The sequence below is a fragment of the Cyanistes caeruleus genome, chromosome 8 (genome assembly GCF_971803275.1).
Source record: "Cyanistes caeruleus chromosome 8, bCyaCae1.hap1.1, whole genome shotgun sequence".
Lineage (NCBI taxonomy): Eukaryota > Metazoa > Chordata > Aves > Passeriformes > Paridae > Cyanistes > Cyanistes caeruleus.
In genome coordinates, this window is record NC_141708.1 from 15,237,825 (window position 1) to 15,261,129 (window position 23,305).

Below are 23,305 nucleotides of genomic sequence, written 5' to 3' on the forward strand. Positions count from 1 at the left end.
AACAACCACTGATGCCCTGATTTACAGACTAAGTACCTTAATTTTCCTATGGAAGAGCCTGCTGTTCAGCTGATCTTACTTATGCTTCATAGAGAAAAAATAAATTTTTTTTATTTTTTTTTTGCAAAACCATTTCTATTTTTATTAGAAAGCGTGTTCATTCATGAATAGGGAAATTTTTACAATGAGAATTTTATTTGCCTATTCATAAAAATGTCATGCCATTTGTAGAGCAATAAAACCATAGGGCATGGGGAATGTACATCTTCCCTTTCTTCCTCGCCACTGATCAATGAACTCCATTCTGTAAGAGTGGGGATCATAGAAAGGTTTGACCTCCAGCTGGTGTAAATCACAGGAACTACATACCTCAGGTTGGTATATACAAGTGCTGATTTCCATACCTTTAGCACACAGTTCTACAGTCACATGGATTTGAACATACACTCATCTTTTCACTTAAAAGAGGTTGACAGATGATTGGTCACAAATTTAAAATTTTTTTGGCCACAATTTTCCTATGAAAGGAAGATCTTCAGTTCTATTACAGAACTGAAAAAATCATTAGTTTGATAATCGCACACTGTCTTCCACAACCAACAAATAAATGAAAAAGATTCATACTAGAAAGAAAAAAAAAATAAATCAAGGCTGAGGAATAATTTCACAGTGTAACTTTGTAACGAGTCCCTGGAGAAAATTTCTCTTCCTTTTGTTCCCATCTGCAAAGCTATGTAATTGATTCCTAACTGCTGCGTTAATGCTCCCGATTCCTGGCAGAATCCCTTTGGAAATACATTAAAGTAAGCAGGACTCTCTCCTGCTGCAACCCTTTGAACGCTGGAATCTGGGATTCTGTGACACACATCACGTTTCAAGCAGTGGGCCACAGTGCAAGCATCTGTGCCAAAGGGCTGATAAATATTAATATAGAAGAATAAAGTATACTGAATTATACATTGAAATGTAGAGCAAATCAGAAAATTGTTTTCTTTTGTAACGAATGACATTCTCTTACAAGCACACTTACATTCCACCAAACAGAAATTAAATAAGAGCAAATAATATTTGCTAGAGCATGGTTTATTAACTTCTTATAATGACTTGAAAAATTTTAAATGATGACAGGCAAGTGGTTTTTAAGGAAAGGACTTGATCTTCAGCAGGATCAAGAAATAGTTTGACTCTACCTGATCTTCTTATCCCTTTTGCTGTACCCACAGACTAATAAAATAAAAAGAATGAAGCAAAAAGGATTTGGTCTGGCTCCCAAATTCTACCCCAGTCAATACCCCAGTGACTGTTAGAGTTGTGTGTGAAGATTTCTCTGCCTGGACAGAGCCAGTGCTGTAAGATAACCTCTCTTCATCAGACAAGGAGAGAAATATGGAAAATATGTGTTTCAGTTTCCACATATGGTGCCTAATTAACCTTAATTAAGGTTGTGTTGAGGGATCTTGAGCAGCTTGCACAAGGAATACCTGCTTCCTGATTTATTTTTTTTTTAACTTTAAGGAAGATTTCCTCTCACAAAGAGAAGTATACTTATGAAATAAGTGTTCAATTTCCAATTTTATGTTCAAAAATCCAATTTTATGAGCCAGTACAGATAAAATATCCATGTTTTATTGTTTCCTACGAGTCAAATAATTTTAAAAGAAAAGCACTAGGATTGCAATAAAGTAGATTCTCTGCTCTTCATAGTTTAATGTAAAAAATAACCAACAAACCAACTTAAACATTTTACAATTTGGGCATATGTTCCCTTGTATAAAATTACAAATTATTTTTATCACTTATTTTAAGCTTACAACTCTGATGACCCTAAAAATGAATCAAACTTGGCAGTCACACAACTTACTGCAAACTTCTCCTCTTCCACTATGGGCCATCAGATTTCACAAGCAGACATCATTGCTGTATTCTGCACATTTCTGATCTTATTACACACTGGGTGGCAGTATGGAAGGCTTTTTTTCAAGCTGTCATTTGTGGGAGTAAATAAAAAATTTTAAAATTAAAAATAATTTTGAAATATATTTTAATTTAACACATTAGGTTATAAATATTAGTATATTTGCCAGAGAGTCATCTCCCTGCTTCTTGTTAGAATAACACTACTTGAAAAAAGAACCTGTGTTAAGCAGATTATCAATTCAGTGCTGCCTGGTCAGAAATATTTCATATTGCATATCTGCCTTAGAAGTTTCTTTCTTTGTGAAAAAAGTCAGCTAACGTAATTTAGCTATTTCTGAGACCACAGCAGAAACAAGAACAGCATTCTGCTGTGTCAACATATTAACACAACTTCTTGTGTTTGAAATCTGCAGTGCATCTGTGGTTTACAGCAAAAAGCAAAATTTGGAAGCAAACTAGCTGTGTTTGGGATTAAATGAGAAACGGCAGACCTAGATATTGTGGGACAAGGGGGTGATGGCAGGTAGACATTTGAATGCAAAGTCCCTCCCTGAAAGGGACAGCTGACTCAGTCATGTGCCTAATTTGATATATGGAAACCATAGATTAAGGACTTAGTGGCCAAAGCAGTTGAAATTTTCCCTGGAGATTTGGTCTGGGTGTTTTGGGTTTCATTCAGTTTGGTTTTTGGTTTGCTGGTTCTTCTTCTTTGCCTTTTTAAGAACCCCTGCCTCATGAAAAGGAATAAGGAAAATTTTCTGGTTTGCTTCTCAGCCCTCTCTTTAGGTTCATTTCTTTTGGGCTGTACAGCTGAGGAACTGAGGAAATGGAAGTTGAGACTCAGACATGTAGAAGGTCTGGAGATGAAGTTACAGTTACAGCTGAGAGTTTGGGGAACCACAATACAGGTATGCGCATTCTTTGTATTTTTCAAATTTCTAAGGCAGATACTCAACAGGAGAAAAAAATGCCAGACAGTGCAAATGCAGGGCCTTGGAAATCAATGGATGTTTAAGACCTTAAATCTTTCTCTGCCTCAGCTCTTTACTTGAAAATTTGGGCTGACAAGAACATCTTTCTTCCCAGAGGACACTGTGAAAATAAACTCATCATTTATCTGTGAATCATCCTGACTAATCCAGTCAAAAACACACGGAAACTCACTTTTTTTTTCCCCAGGAAGATTTTAATGGTATGTCAGTTATAAAGCCTAAACATAATCAAGAAAACTGATTCATGTTGTTCATGAAAGAACAGTGTCCATTTTGCATCCCTGCCCATTTGCATCCTCAAGGCTCTGAGTAAAAGCAGCAGATATAATGATACATACTCATACACCAAGCAAGCAAATTTTGCTGCCTACGGAAAACAACATTCCATAAATGCTTTGGTTTTCCCTAGTGCCATTTTCTGTTACACCCAAAAGATCTATTGAACAGAGCACATATTAACTTGCAGATAATAACAGCAACCATATTATGTTGAGGAAAAGAGTTCATATTTTGAATACTTTCAAAGTATAAAAGACAGGAAGAAATACACTGGCATAATCCCTGAGTCTGTGAAGAAACATTTTCCTTAGACACATGATAGCATATTTATCTTCTATTGATTTTATGTTTTCTTCTGAAGCATCTAGTATTGACAATTGCTGGCGACAGGATATCTGACTAAATGGATAATTAGCCCAATAATTTCCCCAGGTTTCCATGTGAACTGAGGATGCCATAGCAGCATCTGGACCTGACAAGCACATATGGAGACAGCTGAAATGAGTCATGGCTTAGATCACTCCTGCATCTTAGAAAGAACAATGAGACAATACAGCATGTAAGTAGGGTTGCTAAAAGCAGTCTCCATTCTATAAGGAATATATAGGAAAGATTAATGTAAAATCTTGACATGGTACTTTTGCCTTTCCCTATAATGACATCAATAAGCATCTTGAGTATTGATTTTTGCTTATTATTTAAATGGCCTAATACAAATACAGACATTAAGCCAGATAAATGCAGAGATCAGTATGAGTGCAGCCAAGAGCCTTTGTACCAGAAATTATACCAATTACTCCCCAGGCTGCCAAGCCTGACTAAACAGAATTCCACACAGACTTCTGAATGCAGTCCTTTAAAAGCAGGATGATCCCTAATCCCTACTTAGTGTCATACCCTGCAAAAAACTTCCTCAAGCCTTCTAACTGAGCCTCAATATCCCCTCTTCCTTTGCAATGTCAGACCAGTACGAGCTGGAAGTGTGCCGAGGACACAGAAATGGGACAGTGAAGCACCTTTGTCAAACACTCACAGATCCCATCAAACACAAATGTCTAATCTGTATTTCTTGTTATATTTCAGGAATTACCTCACACTTGAAAAAAAAAATTAAAAAATAAGGATTTCCAGACTTGTTCAGATTTAATCAGGCAGTTCCAGTGAAGGAATATGTGAAGGTGGAACTGTTTTACCACCAAACAGATAAACAAGCTAAAATATTCTATATACTTGAGTATAAAAAATTAACTGGAAATGCACACTCAGAAATAAAAACGCCTTAGCTTTATTTCTGAGAACAAACAGTACCTTTCTCCTGTCATATAATGCATGGTTATCCAATATCATCTTCCTTTCATGTGCCGCATACCTCCGCAAATCACGTCCAAATTGCTGTCAAAGATATAGCGAATATCAAACATATGCACAAACCATCGTTTTTATCCTTTGCACCTTTTAACACCAAACCAAATAATAAACTAAGGAGTAAAAATTACCTCTATTAAAGGAATATAGTCTGATAAAATCAATCATCTGAAAGGAAATGTTTTGATAGGGAATCGCCCATCATTTCAGTCAGTTACTGTGAGAGCAGCTGGGCACTGTGTAAGAAGGTAAACCTGTGATGGGCTCCCACAGTCTGCAGGTGAATTAGCTCAACAGGGAGCAGGAGCTCAGTGAGGCAGAGAAAAATTAAGTCATTGCCTACTCATCCAAAGGGCCTCACACTGTGTGTTTTTAGTGTAGACACCAATCTACGGAGTTGAGAGAAGGGCTTTTAAGTTGCCACACACTTACAGGATAAGGAAGGACCTCAAAGTCTGCAGAACTTAATCCAAAGTCCAAATAAATACATTTTGTTATCTCAAAAGAGGGACTGAAGTAACTCATAAGCTCTGCAGGAGAGCACATCAATTTCAACATTTTGCCTGGTCTAAACCATCCTGGTTCCAATTAACCTGAGCAGAACAGGTTGGCAAGGCACCAGTACTGCTTCCAGCACATCAAAAAGATAATTCAGAGCAGGCTCAGGAGATCTCCATTGTACCATGTAAACACTCCCGAAAAAATGAACATCAGAAGGCAAGCATGTAGAACAGATAGAAAAATAATTCTGTCTGCAGAGATTAATCATTTGAGTTTAGAGTTTGCATTAGGTAGAAATTTTTGTTTTGAAAATACTGTACTTTTTACTATTATGCCAGCTAACTAGTGTCTATTGTGAAAATAGCCATCATTTAAAGTTTTCTTATTAAAACATAAATCAAAATATATTTTATTCTAGTCCAAAACTAATGTCTAATTTTAAATTTTTTCCAGTTTTTTACAATTTAAAAGAGTCAATTAAAATGCAATTGAAACAAAATATTTTATCTAATCCAAAAAGAAAGATGTCAAATCATTTTCAATTTCCTACAAAACAAATTAAGTTCCAATTCAGAACATCTCTTCCTCAAATGTTTAATTTCCTGTAAAATTATGTGACACTTTCCAAATTATCTCTCTACTCAGTAACCATTTAAACTGCTTCTTAACAGAATCATGATGTAAAAAGACAACACAACTGACCAAAAACCTTGCTCTCCAGTTCATAAACCTAAACACTAAGCTTCAAGGAGAATAGGTCTGAACTCTCCTAGAGAGACGTCCATAAATGTTAGTGATGAATTCATCAGCTCCAACCCATGATCGGGGGTGGATGACAGCATGAAATGTGATGTGTGGACATCAGGAATAGGTTTTTTTTAAAAATCCATGAACTCTGAATAGTCCTGCAACAACAAAAATGAGTTTGCAATGCTTAGAAAACATATCCTATTGTGGTCACTTACCCTGGAGCCTGTCCAGCCTAACAGAGCATATGCGTATTGTTCAAAGGGGGTTATGACCAGATCCACACGGATTGCCTTCCAGTCTTTGACTTCTGCCGTTTCCAATTTTCCTGATGTGTTGCAAGTGCTGTTGTCTACTCTTGGCTGATATAATTTTAAAATTGCAAAACACTTCTGAAAATGATCCATGGCATCAACTTGTCTGCTTGGCAGCTGCTCCTTTACAAATGTTGATTCAATGATATCACAATAAAGGAGTAAGCCCTAAAGAGAAGATATAGTTCACATGGAATTGCTGAACTGGTTTTACTGTCATTCCAGAGTTTCTAGATAGCTGTCTTAAAAACTCATGTGAAATGTAATTTCAGTAAACAAGGAACTGTGCCAGGCCAAATCTGGGCTAAGGAGAGACATGAAACAGCTTTAGATTTTGAAAAAACATTTGAGGGAAATCTGCACTGGTGGATACCTGACAGTAGTGAGGCCCTGCCCTGTACTAAAGAGTATTTGCAATTCTTCTCCCTCCTTTTCTCTTAAGCCTTTTTCTAGTTAACATCATCAGAAATTTCTAAGTAAGGATTGATGTGTTCCCATGTGGCAGACATCTAGAAAAAAATTATTAGTCCAGTGCACAGTCTTGCTGACAGATTCCAAAGTGGAATATTCCATTTGGACTGTACCTGTTGCAAGAGATTTCCTTGTGGCAAGGTCTGGAGTCTCCAGAAACACAGAAGATCCCTGACCATGTTTTTTTGTTCAGAGGGAATGCCCATTCCTTTAGATCCTTGGATCAATTATTGTTTCTGCTTTGAAATCACTCAAATGTTTATGCATTCTCCTTCCTCTAGGTTAGGGGCTTTTTAAAATTGTGATGTTAAACTGAGTCTAGAAGTGGACTTATTTGATGGCTGTCAATTGTTAACTACAATGGTGTTGTAGTTTAGGAATGCTATTGTCCCATTTAGTAGCCAGGCTAAAACCACTCCTCTTGCTTCCCCTTCCTCCCCACCCCCAGCTGAAAACACAAAAGGGGGGGCCAAGATCATGGGCCAAGAACAATTTCCTGGAAACAGCAACGAGGTAAGAAAACAAACAGTAACAGCAGCAATATTAATAACAAAATGTATAAGACAGAGAAGAGATTCACATGTAAATTACAAGACCATTTCAACTACCACACTTTCTCCCATTGGAAGGAACATTCTTCTTCTAGGAAGAGAGGAAGTCCCTTTCCCCCATTCCTGGCAATGAAAGAAAGCGGTACGGAATAACGTTAGGGTCTGGTCATGCCCCTTCCCTCTGATCTGGGCCAAAACCAGGACAAATAGTCTCCAGATAAGACCACTTAATGTCCCAGGCGACAATGAACTGATTTTTGGAAAAATACCTCAGTATTAAAAAACAGATTTTGATTATTCCTTTTATTTAGTGCAGATGAGGCAACTTTACATGACAATATCTTAAATGCCTTGAGTATTAAGTATACATATAGATACATTACCATGTATATATATATATGTATATATATTACTATATATTACTATATAGTAATAAAACTACTTTTATCACTCAGAGCTATAATTCTGGTGAAAAAAAAAAAAAAAAAGCATAATAAGATATGATTTCCATGAAGAGACTCTGATAGGTATTATTACATTTTTAGCCTCCAGCTTTTTGTTGATGATAGTTCCAAATTAACAATCCCATTATTTTACTGGAAATCAGTTACAGGCTTTTTAGTGGGTCAATGAGTCATCCTTTTCAATGATAACTATTTTATTTGAATTGTCATTCTTTCACTTGTTAGGAATTTTTCCTGATTATGAAGATTTATACTGATATGAGAAAACTCCTTATATAGCTTTTTATCTTGGATAACTAGTTTCCATGTCTGCTGATTTTAAAATGCTTAAATTTAGCAGGTGCTCTGTAACATCTATCTTTAAAACAGCAATTTTTTCTTAATTTTACCCCAATGTCACGAGGCACTGATGCTTGCTCTTTCCAAATATAGACTCAAAACAGCTGTTGAATGTTAATGCATAACTGCTTATTTTCCTGCTCTTTTTTGATGAAACTATCCTCTCTTCAGGTTAATTTTGTTGCTTTTAATGCTAATAAAAATAATCTTAATATCATGAATCATTGACCATTAACGTGATGACTTCACAATTCGATTAAGCAGCAATATTCTTCTCATTTTCTATAAAAATCTGTTAGCTACTTAACAGTACTTTCTCATCTTTTGTTTCATTTTTCTTTTTGCTCTTGGACATTTGGGACACTTCATAGTATATACCAGAAGTCAGGGTATCACCATTAAATAGGAGCCAAAGCCTAGGTCATATACATTGGGACAGTGTTTCCAAATAACCTAGTATAATTAGACGTCACCATCACTCCATGAAGTAAAGGTGAAATGGCACTTAGGCACATTTGGAAAAAGCATTGCCTGAAGGGGCAGTCAGCTGTGAAGATTGTGTGAAGTTCTGGCCACTGCTAGCTGCAGCCTTCTCATTACTCCGTGCCAGGGAATCTGCAGTTCTTTGCACATTTCAGATTGATCTATACACCATCATAAAGTGCTGTAGGTCTTGTTTACACAATCAACTTTTAAAGTGGGCGTTTTAATTTCTCAAATTTACAACACCATCAAAACTAAATGCATTTTTACGACAGTTATGTTAAGACCCTCAACAATTTTCCATTTTTAGAATGGCTGCACACTTTTACTTAAATATGCTGAGTGCTGGCACATCAATAGCATTGATATTGGAGTAAATCCATGTTCAAACTGAGGAAAAGTATGACTTCTTAGAAAAATATTAAATCAATCACTGGAAAACCCATCAAATATGGTCACTAGCATTCTCAGTTATTTTTAATTAAATGGAATCCTATTCTGTATCTTTAGTATTACATGCTGTCATTATTCGTAATTGTTGCTAGCTGGATTAATTCTATTAAAGTCAAGTAGGATCATTTTATATCATCTGAAAATGTAGTCCAATATATTCTTCTGAAATGTATATGTTGTTGCTCTAAATTTGCTTCTGAGATAGTTTAATAAAGTGAAATTGGATTTCTTTTTTTTTTTTTTTTTCAGTGAAATTCCTATATCTAACCCAAAATAGGATGTAGTATGCTAATTTGGAAAAATCTCAACCTAGATGAGACAGATGGAATTCTATAAAGCTAAATAGGAATAAAGGAATAGAAGAATAAATAAAGGAAGAACTAAAGGAACTGATGCCTGGGAGAAGTCAGGCCTTGTAGGATAAGAAATCATTAGAAAATGGCATCAAAGGTTTGATCAGCAATGCAAAACTCGGCAGCTGCTGCATAATCATGCAGCTGCTTCGGTCCCTTTTTCATCTTGAAGTGCCCTGTGTGTTGGAAAGATTCATTTCTGGGGCAGCCTGGCTTTGACAGCAATGGACAGCTCAGCACTGGAATCCATGAATGAAGGTGTTTACTGCTCTATGCCATGGGCTTTGCACTGCTGAACAACATAAAGAGACAGACAGGGACTTACAGGTACCTACTCACCCACATACAGCTGTACCACACACCCCAGAAAGATTACACGTCTTAAGAAAAGCCACTATTGCCTGGATCTTCATGTGGAACATAGCAGGAAATGGAACACTTCTGCCTACTTTATACAATAACCTGGCAAGCAAGATAATCAGATTCAGCCCTATACTCTCTCTAAAGAAATTTAAGTCAAGATCTCTCACGTTCAGGGCCCTAACCACCTTGCAATAACCTATTTTAGGTAAGAATTTCCTCATCTATGTCAGAATGAAACAAAAAAAAATCATAATGAATTGCAAAGATAGCTGAGACAATGTGTTCACAAAGGAGCTCTGCATCCTTATGCACTCTTTTATCTGAAGCAAAAGGTTCTTTCCTCTGGCTTCTTAATCATTTCTGTGTCTTGTCTTAGAAACAGGTTTTGTTGCTGGCAAAATCCAGCACTGTCACTTAATAATGAATGTGTGGCTTTCCTGTGAACCCTGTTTCCAAAAATCTGTTTCCAGCAAAAGAAGAAATATTACTTGCTCCTCACCATCCTCTTTAATGGGACATCAAACCATCCCCTTCCTGATCACCTCATCAAGGGTGAATACTAGAGTTTAAATCAGATCAGTAATATATTAAAATAGGTAAGCACAGGCAGGCACCTCCATTACTCATTTTCCTAAAGCCGAAAGAAAAATGCAACATCAAACTTACATGAATTCAAAGGGGAAAACCGAAGAGTGCAGGAGTGCCTGTAGTAGCAGTATCTCTTCCATTGTTGAAAGTATGTATATGACAGGAACACAACTAAATATAGCTATATAGGTTTCCAGCAAAAAATGAAAGCATTTTTTCACAGTATGTGAATGAAGCTACATCGACACAGATGGCTGAGCCTGTTTGCCCACAGACTTTCCAGCTCTAACCCACAGAAGTAATTTCCTACTTGCTTTATGAAGCTTTTTGGAACCATTAAGACCATAACCTGTGTACTGCATCACAGCTTTTCCATTTTGCCACTCTACTTTGAAGACTTTGTGTTCTCTGTTCCTCAGCCCGTTCATCCCTGGTGATGCTGCATCAAAGAGCATGATGGTGCTGATTTAGCTACTTCATTTTCAGCAGCTTTCAATGGAAGGATCTTGTAACACAAAACTTTTCAGATAAGAAAAAGGCCCTTTAAACTATTTAAAGCTGTGGTCCATAATTTAGAAGTTAAACATTGTGGAATCCTTCACTCAGAGCTGTCAAAAGGAAGTCAACATCATGACCTCTGTGATGTACATCGATTAATTTGGGCTTAGAAGCAGTAGCACAAAAGTGGCAAGCTGTGAAGCAGACTACTACAAAAAGTTAAAAAGTGCTTTATTTGGGTTTTTTTCCTGTCCTCCCCTCTCCCTTAGAAATCAAAGATAATAAAAAGGCAGGAGGTGTATAAATTGTCTCTTTCTTTTTTTGCATTTTGATTTTGCTGGCAGCTTGTTTTTCAGCAGTGCCAGTAAAAGCCTCTACATTACAAACGCCACAGTAGACAGGTAGTGTAACTAGTAGTATAAACCATGAAAAATCTGGAGGACAAACAGAACACAGGAAACAATTTTAACAAACTTTAAACTATACCCAGCTTCTTTGGGTTTGGTTTCTATGCCATTGTGCTTGTGACATGTTCTTCATGTTGAGATTTTTAGAGGAACCTTAATCCTTTTATCAAACTCTTGTCCACCCTTGACCTTCCATACTCTGCCCACACTCCTTTCTGCCAAATAACCCCCTTAACGAGAAAATCAATAAGAACAATTCATTTTCAGTTTCTTTCCTTTCAATTCCTTTTAATGCAAGCAGCTCAAAGTGAACTGAAAAACTCTAATACTTGTCAGACTTCTCAGATCTCAGCCATTTTTCTCAGTAATGTAAGCGGAAAAGAAAGAATGAGAGGCTGCACTCAGGGCAGGCCTTGCTCTGTTGTCACTTTTCCCTTCTGCTCTACTATAATAAACATGATTTTGGGAGGATACATACATGGTTTCCTAGGATTCAAGTGTGTGTAAGAAAGGAAAAGAACAACTTTTCTCATAGTAAAGAGAATATAAAAGAAAGAACTTATACATTAATAATAAAATGATAAAAATAGAGTATTTCCTCAGCACTCATTAATTGCCATGGCTTCATTGCTTTTGACTAAATAGTACCGGCTATCAATCTACTCCAACACATACAGCTTCCACAGAGAAATGAGAAAAATCTAAAAAATTAATAATAGTCTGTTAACACTTCAAAGACCAAAAATCAACTGGAAGAAGAGGAATTCAGCTAATGTTGCATTTTACCAGGAAAAAAAAACCATGTTTGAAGCCCTTCCATTAAAACCAGCCAGAGGATTTTGACCGCCTCGAAACAGATAACTTCATACAGTCACAGAAGCTTTTGTGTAGTTGGATGTTTTGATCTTTCGTGTGTTAACCCATTATACATTAATTAAAGTATGCAGCTCAAGAACCAATTCAAAAGAATTCTCTGCAGCCTGTCTGCACTGAAAGCTAACTTGACTTAGCAGTGAGGCACTTGGTGATTCACCTCAGGGTGTTGGCCTTTTACTTGTTGAAATGTACTCCATTTCTTTGAACAGTGCTAGTAGTAAATGTTGAAAAATAACTCAGCTGGCTAGAAAAGTAAAAGAAAAACAAACGGGTTTTTCCCCCAACACAGTATATTTTCCTGACCAGGAATATTTTAGCTACCTGCACCTGTTATAACTGAGACACTTCCAGCTTTAAAGCTGCTGGAAACTGAAGAGCTGGATAGAAAAACAAACAAACAAACAACCCAAAACAAAAAAAAAGCCCAACCAAACAACCAGAAATCCATCACTTAGGTGAGTAATTCCTCCATGAAATGACAGTCATCTAACAGTTTGAGTTGGAAAGGACCTTGAAGATGTGTGCAATCTTCCAAACACAGAAATCATGGAAAACTACATCAATTTTTCAGTATTTCAGTGGAAGCTGGAAAAATTGCTAATTAATGGACTGAAAGGAAGCCAGAATTCCAGAGCTTAGGTGCCTAAGTTTCAGACTTGCTCACTGACCACCATGAGGTCACCCAAATCCACCACACTTAAAGCTGTATCTCCCTGGAGCAGCTTCCCCTGGGAAAACCTACTCCCACCTCAAGGAGAAATTAAAAAAAGAGACAGTTTTTCCAAAGTATAACAATTTTCTCTCAAATTCTACCTAGCTTGATTTCTCACCTCTGACTAGCTGCATATTCTTAGGGTAAGATACTACACAAGGTGTGCGCACTTCTGATATAACCTTCAGCTTTAGTATTTGGAGCTAGAGGATGCACCTAGATCATCACAGTTAGCAACAAATAGAGCAATATCCTGCTCCAAAATATTGCAGTCAGCTTTAAAAAGGAGCATGACATTCTTTAAGTGGTATATAGGCTTAATTCAGAGGAGTTAGAACATGTCTCTTGGCCAAGTGCTTTTTAGTTCATACCTGCTTCTTCCATAAGTCAGTAACTTTATGCAGAAGTTCATCATCTTCTCTTGGTCCAGGATTGGTGATCAAGAAATCTATGTCATGTCCAATATTCTTACCCCTAGAATGAAAAAATAACAAGGACATTAAGAGTTTAATTCCTGTTGAATTTTGCTCTGTTTTCAAAGAAAGGATTTTTGCTGCATTATAAAAAAAGTTTGCAGAATGAAGTGATAGCAATGTTGCTTAAAGCATAACCAAAATGGAATCTTTTATTTCTATTATGGAGTCTCTTGGTGTTCTTTATAAAACAATATTTACCACTTTTTGATCTATGTCCTCTGTTTTTCAACTAGATACTACAGATATCCATTTGCAGATGTTAAATCTCTCTCTTTCTTCCCCTTAAGTCCCAGAAAGGAAGATTCCAGTCATCTTTGGATTAAAAAAAAAAAACATAATCAAAATACTATGTTACATATTATGAATCCAGTGCACTAACAGCAGATAAACTTGCCAAACTACCAGATTTTCTTTGCTTATGATGGACATTTTAAAGTACAAAACTGTGACTATGAACATTTTTATTGTTTCTTTTAACAGCAGATATAAATCCTTTGACTACTTTGCATTTCTTTTAAATATAACAATTTTTTAGAAAGATCAAGATTGATTTTTTTTGAAGACAGTTTATCCATAACGTGACTAAAGCTTGCTCATTACATGCACTAAGAATTTCCTAATTAAATCCATGTGCACAAAATTTAATTGCAAATGTTCTTAATGAAAAATTATGTGATAACCTCTTGGGTTTTTTTTTAGTTTAAGTCTAAGCATTCAGCTTGCCTTTCATCTACTTTCCAGAGATGCTAAACCTAAACCTGATTAAGACGTAGCTACCGTTGGAAAACAGACAAAAGCATGTTATTGGAATGTTTCCCTTCAGAATTATAAAATGTTTGAGAACACATGAAAATTTATCTCACAGTGCAATTCATCTGAGTATTGGTCTTGGTACTACAACAGGAACTCCATTCACATTTCCTGAGTGCAATCAGTCCAGACTAAGGAGAAATGAGCAGAGATATTTCTGCAACGAGAATAATTCCTCTTTATGGAGTTGGTGGAGTAAGCGCCCAAAATCTGGAGTAGTGACACTTAAGTGTAGCACATCTCCAAATGTTTTCCATGTGTTTATGGGAAAAGTCTGCTCCTGCTGATGTTCACAAGGGTATGTGATGCTATAGCTCAGGAGGGTTTCAGTCAACACTCTGTCAAGCAGAGAACTTGTGAACTGCAATTCAAGCAATGAAAATAAAACTGTGTGACCCAAAATATATATATATATTTTGTATTTCATTGATTAATTTATTCTCTTAAAATAATGCCTAAAACTGAACCTGGTTTCTTAAACTTGGAAATTTGTAGGAAAAGAACTGATAGGCAGACTTGTCAATTGCCATTTGTGTGACAGGAAGCCATCTAACTGACAGATAGTTGAACAGCATTAGCACAAAGTTGTAAGAAGATGAAAGTCTGGGGTTTGCGTTTGACAAGCAGTCTAACTCACTATAATGCAACTATTGTGCTGTGTCTGCAGCAAAGTCAAAATTCCTTAAACAGGTGGAAATTATTTCAAAAGAGGTTTCAAACAAAGCATCAGTCTAGGCTTAGAAACTGAACAGCAATTCAAACTTAGAAGTTAGAAAATATTAAGTATTCCATGTAACATTGAGTTATTTTGTAGGATGCCATTCATTATCTCTAAAATTACAATAATAATGCAAAGCTCTTACATAGCACTTTTTATTAACATGACTCAAAATATTTTTTCAAAGGGAAGGAATTTACTATTCCTTTCTTAGAGACGCAAAGTGGCATAAGAATATTTGCTTAAAATCATTTTTTAAGGAAATCAAAAGAAGAGATTGGAAGCTGATGGAATTGGGAGCTGATTCCCAGTGCTTCCTCAACATGTACATATTTTAGGTTAACAACATCTACAAAATCCTGCATCAATCAAGCCATAAAATCACAGGAAATCCAAGGTGCTTCATTGGCCCTCTACTTCTCAAGACAGAGCATTTATTGGAATGTTCTCAGAGGCTTTTTTGGGGTGAAATTAGAGAGTTTAAATCTCATATTAGCACACAATATTCGTTTTTGTCCGAGTTAAATTTCAGATCCTTTCTGACTCATTCACAATGGACAAATTTCTGCTGAAATTGTTGTTAGCGACTACCAATTGCCACTAGCACTCTTTACCAAACACTGTATTTCAGCCTAGAAAAACATATTCTTTTCTGTAAAATAGAAAAGCAATATAGTTAATTAAAAGATGTATGATATATATTGTTCACAGCTTGTAAATCATGCAAAAAGATTCAGTAAGGAATACATGGATTCAGATCATCATTCTACTGAAGCTGAAGGTGGCCAATCATTTCAGCAGAGTAGGGTTTTTCACATAAACATATGTATATGTATTTGTGTGTGCACACATACAAGCATAAAATCATGGGTACTCATAAAGTTACATAAGGGGCCAAGTTATTTGTCATTCACAGGCTGTTAAATAGAAAATACAGTGCCAGAGCTTGGCACAGGGAGTAGAGTCTTAAGAGTTTTCCTCACTAGAAAGGCATCCTAGTCAGTATGCTCCCTCTGGATCTACAGATCTCCCATTTAATATCTCAGGGTGGCATAAACCCATCTGAGCTTGTGTTTTTAGCACACTAATGAATGATGGGAAATGCAAGGATTTGATTCTGGCATACCACAGTTTATGTATTCTAATCACAAAGGCTTTATATATAAAGTGTGGGTACTTCTTTTAAAATGAGAGCTGCAATGATATTTTAATAAAAATAATATACACCCTCTTAACATGTATGAGAATTGCACAGAACTTGTCTATTTTCTAGACCTCCTATGAGATTGCAGTGATAATCTGTCTAGTTTCTGCATTCTACCTGGGCAAAAGCAGGACCTGGAAAATTATTTGCTTATACCTGGAATTGCTGAAGCTCTGGTGAACTAGGAGCACAGATGTACCCCAGGAACAAAATAATCCTGAACAGAGCTGGGGAGTTCAGGTTTCTGAAGCTTTGAACAGGAAAATATTCAAGTTCTGGATTTCCTAGTCAGATACACTTATATCTTTTTCTTCTCTTCAAATTTAAAACTAAATCTTTGCTGGGCTGGAGCTATAAGAAAACCAGCACCTTAAAGAATAAAAGTGCAGGTTACCTTCTGTTCTAATAATTTATTCAAGCCTGAAGACAATAAAAGGCAGTGCACAATTAATTGTGTTCATTCCTTGGCTGACTAAGCTTGCATAAAGCCTGTAAATATTTCTTAGTAGTCAATTAACTACTTTTACAGTTGTTGGAATTATCTTTCTTGCTGTTATTAGATTCCAAGTCATCAAATGTAACTATCATTATTACTAAAGCTTAAAGATACGAATGTATGGCAAATGATAATCATAGTCTTAATCTACAATGGCAACACCTGTGTGATTAGACATTTAATAGTTGCATGTGTGCAGAATATTTTGAGATAGTGGAATAGTACATAATGGGTAAGACACATCAATGGTGATTCTGGTAAAATTATTTTAGCTGAGGAAAGATGGACTGACATTTCCCTACTACTCACAAAACTTCACTATTGGATGAGAAAAATTACTTCTGAATTTAAAACCTTAAACACTACACTGGATTTGTCTTTGGGTTACTTAGGCTGTTTGGAAATGGGTTCCTGTGATGTCCTGCTTTACAGACTACATTTTTCTGGTTTCAGAGATTCACACTTCATTCAGAGTGAGATTACAATAGTTTTTGCAAATCCTTCTCCATCTCTTACTTCACTTCTGTGTGAAAACAGTTCTCCAGTTAAGCAATTTACCTCAGATCTGTCCTTGTCAGCTAAATAACAAATATTTTGCCTGACTTTGGAATAAAAATGGAAAAGCAACTAGGATTTTGGACCAGGAATCCAATGTAGTACCATGCATTCCAGAACAGTCTAAAATACTGTTTCTTCACAGCTGCCATATTGTCTAATTCAACTGGTTCTCAAACCCATCTTAAGAAGGGCACTTCACTCTCTTTGTGAAAGATTCCACTTAATATTCAGAAGAAGAAAAAGATTTTCCATTGCTGCTCTGAAAGGCCATCTGCAATTACTGTGTCCCACTTATTCTGCAGTCTCAGAATGTGGACTGGAGACAAGCTGGAGAACTAGTGTTTCTATCTCTCAAAAAACACAGAAGGAAAATTTCTGAATAATTTTTTTGAATTTGTTGTTGCTGTGGGGATTTTTGGTTTGGTTTTAGGGTTTTTTTGTGTTTTAACAGTCACAGCATAGCCACAACTACATTTACTAAGCAAATACTACCTATTCCTTAATCAGAGAAAATCCTTGTTGGCATGATAAAATTGAAAGTGTTGAACAAATTCCAATGTGTGTTAAATACTTCAGTGTTTACATGAGCACTCTGAACTTTACACATGAGAACATGGCCACAGATGATCAGAAACATAAATTATTTGCACAAAGTCAAGCATATATATTTAAGAACCTGGTAGACTAACAACTATCAGGTGCTTATTTCCAGTGTCTGATCAACTATAATTAATACTAAAGAAGCATAAATGTTGTGGGGTTCCTGGAATTTGGCAAATTAATTGCATATAATTAATTACATTATAAATCTTCAAACCATACACTCATTTAATAGTAAAAAATATAGCACAATGAAGTGGGTGCAAATAATGGTGAACATAAATAGATTTGGCATAGGTATTTTGAGCTTCTTTCTATGCAACTGAACTTTTTATTCTTGTCAAAATTGTGAAAAAATAATAATCGTGGAGGAAAACATGAACTCTCAAATACTGGGTGTTGGCTAATGTTCCAGGCTAATCTGTTTGGTGAAACTGGATTGTATTTACTAAAGCAGTACATTTATGATAATATTCAGATGCCAATCAATATTTTAGCTATGACATTTGCAGCCTATACACTGAATAAGAAAAACCCTTAAATATGCTATGGAGAGAAATTCTATCAGGAAAGACGGAAAAAATCAGTCCATCAGGAATTGCTATCAGGAATATAGCCAATATTCACCATAAAACTGGAAAGATTTTTTTACTCATCTCTTTCCTGAGCATTTTGTTATATAGTTGTGTTTTGACAGAGAAAGCTAGGAAAATCAGTGAAAGTCATCTCAGACCTGTGCTAGAAGGAGTGGGCCTTAGACAGCATGTGGAGAGTCTGTACAGAATGTCAGAGGATTTAATTCTCCCTTCCAGAGACTGCAGATTAAAAGCAATCCAGCTGAAATTAATTTGTATAGCAAGCTGCATGCTAGCTAAGATGCTGGAAGTTGATATATGAAATGACAAGCCCTTTATTTGTTGAAGGAAATATGGGAATTCATTATATGTTAAATTAAGCATCATCTTCTCTGCATTCTTCTTTTGGGAAATGGAGGGAGGACAGCTTCTAGACAGACATCCCCAAATGATTTGAAAATATATATGAGGACATTTGAAGATTTTCTTGAATATAGATGAGTAATATGCATAAACATCTAAGAAGAACAAATGCAATTGCTGAAGTGATGATTGTGTGGGAATGGAAAAGGAATTAAATGTTGCAGAAGGTTACATATAGCTGAAGAAATTAAAATACTGTAATATAGCACAATGATCTTTGTTTGATTTGTTGATTTTTTGAGCAGTGAAGAGAACACTTGAATAAGTAGCAAAATCAGCTACTTTAGAAACAGCAAACAAATAATTTGTAAGTACCATAAAATGTATGTTCCTGAGAGGGAACCCCAGTAGCCTTAGTGTGCATGCACAGTAAAACATGGAATTACAGCTCCAATGGAACATGCATACATATGTACACAGAGTAGATACCCTTTTGTAAACATTTCTTTCTGTCTCTTCTGATATCAATGCCATATTTTTACTCTTGGGAGGCGTCCTCTGTGCCGGGTGTCATGTAACTCCCACTGTAAAAGCAGCATAGAATTACTGTTTGACATCAGTTGAGTTTGACCAAATAGAAATGGCACAGGAATTCTGTCTCATAACTGCAGTCCTGATTAAGTTATTTCTACAACCTATCTCCAACTAACATGTGCCTTTCAGGAAAAGGAACATACATTAAATTCCAAATCCCAGGTAGTCTGCATGCCAGTGGATTTGCTTATTAAGCAGTCTTTGCTGAGACATTGAACAGGGGATAGACAATTTCTTACAGCCAGATATTAAAATAATTCTGAGATACTGTCAGTCAAACTATGAAGAACTGCATATTTTCTTTGTATAAACCCCTTATAAAGAGAAAAAACATTCTTTAAGCTTGAAGTACATGAATGTGACAGTGCTACAACTATTACATGGAAAGTAAAATCCTGGCTGTTTGACAGAAGAAGAATTCTACCAATTGCAAGAGCTACAGAATAATTCTTGGCTCTGATACTACAGATTTTCAAAACCTTATTACATACTGTTCAGATATAAATTACTAGGGTTTTAATGAAATAAAAAGCACTGGTCTACAAAATAGACCAATAAGTAAAATTCCCTGAATATTTTGCCTTAAGAGAATTTACTGGATTCAGAATTTAACCATAAGTTTATTATTCCAGTACATTTTTTCCCCCAATCTTTTTTCAGATCTGAAATCTCGACCCAGAGTAAGAGGCTTTATTGACTCAGAAGGACATTAACCTTTGCTACTTATACAATTAGTACACTGACAGGAAATGAGCAGAGTTAGATCTGTGCAAGGGTTCCTGAAACACTGATTTCATGCTGAAGGAGCTTGTTAAATGGAAGAAATTGTTATGTTTGCACCATGGTTGTTTAATTTGCAACAGGAACTGGGTAATAGTTAAAAGAAGTTAGAAAGTTATTTTGTTTGTGACAGAAAGTGTCTTCCAAATTCCAGTAAAATGCTATAACATTTATTTGGAGTTATTCCCTCAGAAACTCCCTACATATTCTACATATTCTGACAAATAGATGTTCTGACAGATTGTGACTGTAGAGACTATTAACAGCCTAAACAGCAGCATAATACTGGGCCAGCCCATTGCTGGCATAAATGACCAGCTAAGCACTGTACACCACACCTAAGTTGTTCTTCAAATTACTTCCAGCTTTAGCTCAGGAGCTTTTCTTAATATTCAGGTCAGCTCCACATTTCCAAAACAACATTTAGATTCAACACTGTCAATGCCATGGTGGTTCACATACATATAGAGTAGGCAGCAAGAAGATAAATGCTCACTGAAGTGCAAAAGCAGCTCAACCAAAGTTAACAATCCCAAAACACTGACACAGAGAAAGCAGAGACAGCAGAATACAAAATGTAAGTGATGGCAAGCCTGACTCACATTGTGTAGTGACCACTTTGTCAGCCAAGGGAGAGGGGAAGAGGGAACATTCAGCCAGAATAAACCAGGGGCTCTCAAACATGCCAAACTCTAGCACCAGCTTCATTTGTTCTATCAGTTCTTGAGCTCCACCTTAAACATGACAAGGACATAAGAGCAAAGAGGATGCCTAAAGCAAGATGCCATTTTATAGTTCATCAAACTAGACAGAAGGCTTATCTATACCATTTATCACATGAAGCCATATTATGCTTCCCTATGGACTTTTGAGTCACAGATCACTCTGATTCCAGAATTAAAACTCAGGAAAGCCTTCCAGTGCAGGACAGGGCAGCACACAGGAAGACAAAGCTGTAGAGATTACCAGGTTACTTTATGGAAAATGACAATTACTAGATGACAATTTTGAATATGGTTATTTAAAAATAATAACCAAGATTTCTCCCCATCTCAACACTGCAAGTATCTATGGCAGCTGTTTGTTTTACCTCCTGATTCAGTAAATGTCCAAGTCAGAACCTGCTTTTCAGAAATAAAGTAACATGCCTGAAGTAATGACTAGAACAATAAACCAAGATTTGATCAGGGCTCTGTACAAGGTAGATATGGGTTGGGCTTTTTCAGATAATATGTGCTCTCCTGGTTGTTATTTGAATTAGATCCTGATTGCCTTTGAAGGCAGTTTGACACTAGTGGTCCCCAGTCAGGGTCAAAATTAATTCTCTTTTCTTTCTAATGCTACATAGGTGGTAAGGTAAAAAAAAACACCTGTGGAGATGAAAAGTGCCAGTGTGGGAAGATACTTGTGCTAACATTTTATAACCAGACTCTGAGCTTAAGACCCAGCCTTTCAGTCACCCTACTGCACTTAGTTTGCACCAGCTGATAAAAAGTTTAAGCTGAATATTTCCATAATTCTAAATCCAAACTGAGAGCTTTTATTCTATATCAAAGGAAATTCTGGAATCCCTTCCCCTTGAGGGCTAATTCTTCCCTGATTGTACATTACAGGGCTGTTCTGGGGTATAGTTCATGTCGGTAAGATGGTTTAATAGGATGGTGAATAATGTCTAAAAAAACAGTAATCTAATTAAATCAACTGAAATAAATTCTGCCACTAGCAAAGACAATTAAAATTAAAACTGAAATAATGATATATTTAACTGAAAAGATACCATACGTTTATGAGAACTACCCTGATTCATTTTGAGGGAATCTGTGGGTAAAAAAATTGCTGTCATAGCTTTGTCTGCGGAATTACTTTTCCCATTAACTTAAGAATAGAATTATTTAGGTTACACTGTCTCTGAAATAAAAACATAGTGAAAACTGAGAACTGTTCCCCTGGGCAGCAATAAATCAGGCTTTTACAAAGCTTTGAATTGCCAAAGGTAGCATATAGTAGCTTCTTCACCCAGCCAAGTAATTCAACATAAACCCAGCTGAACTATGTAAGTATTTGGCAAAGATTCACAGGTATTTTCTCTGGAAAAAGTGCTTGAGGGTGGACACTTCATTAAAATGCTATTTTTCTTGCCCAGTGTAACAGTAATTCTAATTCACTGGAGGCAGAACCCATTTTCCATGACTGTGGAACATATTTATTTAATTTTGAAGTTAATCCAACTCTGCAATGAAGCAGCATTGGGAAAAATCCTTTCCCTTTAGGATCAGAAACCTTATTAGACAGCATACATTAGACAGGCAAATACAACTTTAATATAGAATACACAACACAAGCATTTTTGGTTTCTCATTTATTCAGCAGGATAGCGCTGCTATTGTGCATCAGTAGCTTCTGTTCAAGAAATTTTTTAGGGAAAGACCTAACAATGGAGAGAATGAATTACTTAAAAGATCTTTTTGTATCAAGTCAGGAGAAAGGAGGATTACCAGCTGCAGCAGAAGGGACCACATCACTGGTTATTTCTACAAGTTTTGTTCTGAGGCTAAAAGTCACTGAAGTGAAGAGAACCAGTGAAAAACTTGTGCAATAGCTCTTAAATTTACTTGAAACGTAATTTCACCCTCGGTGAGTACATTGCCTCAAAAAAAGGGAGTAATGCATGGTACTCACCTTGTCTCATTAAATGCACTTTCAAAGACCAAAGTATGTCATGCTATGCTTGACTGTATGTTTTATGACCCAAAAGAAACTTAGACATTTCTCAGAGTACAGGACACTCAGGAATTCCTCTTCATGTCATGATGACAAGTTTTCCTTTAACAGGTACTTAATTTAATGCAATAAAAGAAAAAGATCAGAAAACAGTTATTCAGCTGAGGAACTTAAATGACCAGTGTAGCTAAACTTAGAGCTATTCACTGATCTTAGAAATCTCTCTTCTTTGCATTTTAATCAATTATTTAATGTGTTAAACATATATGATGCAAAACCCTGAAAATATTTCCCTGCCCTGTGATAACAATGAATGGTGAATGGTGTGTTTATATATTGCCCTCTATGTACCTTTAGCCCAATGGTTATTTCAAAGCATATTTGGTTTAAAATACAATTGTATAAGAATGTTCTTATACACTAGCATCTAGGAGAACCGTAGCCATGGAACAACATAAAAATCTGAATGGAACTCAAAATTTGAAGAACTGATAAAAAAAAATGAGCACAAAGAAAAATATTAAAAACAAAATGATTCACCTATTTTTATATGCATTATCTTGAGGACGACCACCTGTTATTCACATGCTGAAACTACTTCTCTCCAGCCTTAACTTCTGATTTGTTAAAAATAGAAAAATAATTTCTGTTAAAAACAGTTGCAAAATTGTATTTCAACCAAATTTACTGTACACAGTTAAAATAGTTCATAAAGTTGTCTTCCACCAGTCTGGTTT

The 23,305-nt window shown here is 36.0% G+C and overlaps 1 protein-coding gene across 10 annotated transcripts in view; it reads right to left on the bottom strand.

Annotated features, from left to right (window-relative positions):
- The window catches only part of DNTT (DNA nucleotidylexotransferase), a 154,107-nt gene that overhangs the window by 16,947 nt on the left and 113,855 nt on the right, over window positions 1-23,305 (bottom strand). For all 10 annotated transcript variants that reach the window (XM_086898965.1, XM_086898968.1, XM_086898970.1 and 7 more), the window contains 3 exons: window positions 13,045-13,147; window positions 6,020-6,283; window positions 4,497-4,580 (listed from right to left, as the gene is read on the bottom strand). In XM_086898965.1, the coding sequence (XP_086755091.1) occupies window positions 4,497-4,580; window positions 6,020-6,283; window positions 13,045-13,147 (451 nt within the window). The remainder of the gene's footprint in view (window positions 1-4,496; window positions 4,581-6,019; window positions 6,284-13,044; window positions 13,148-23,305) is intronic.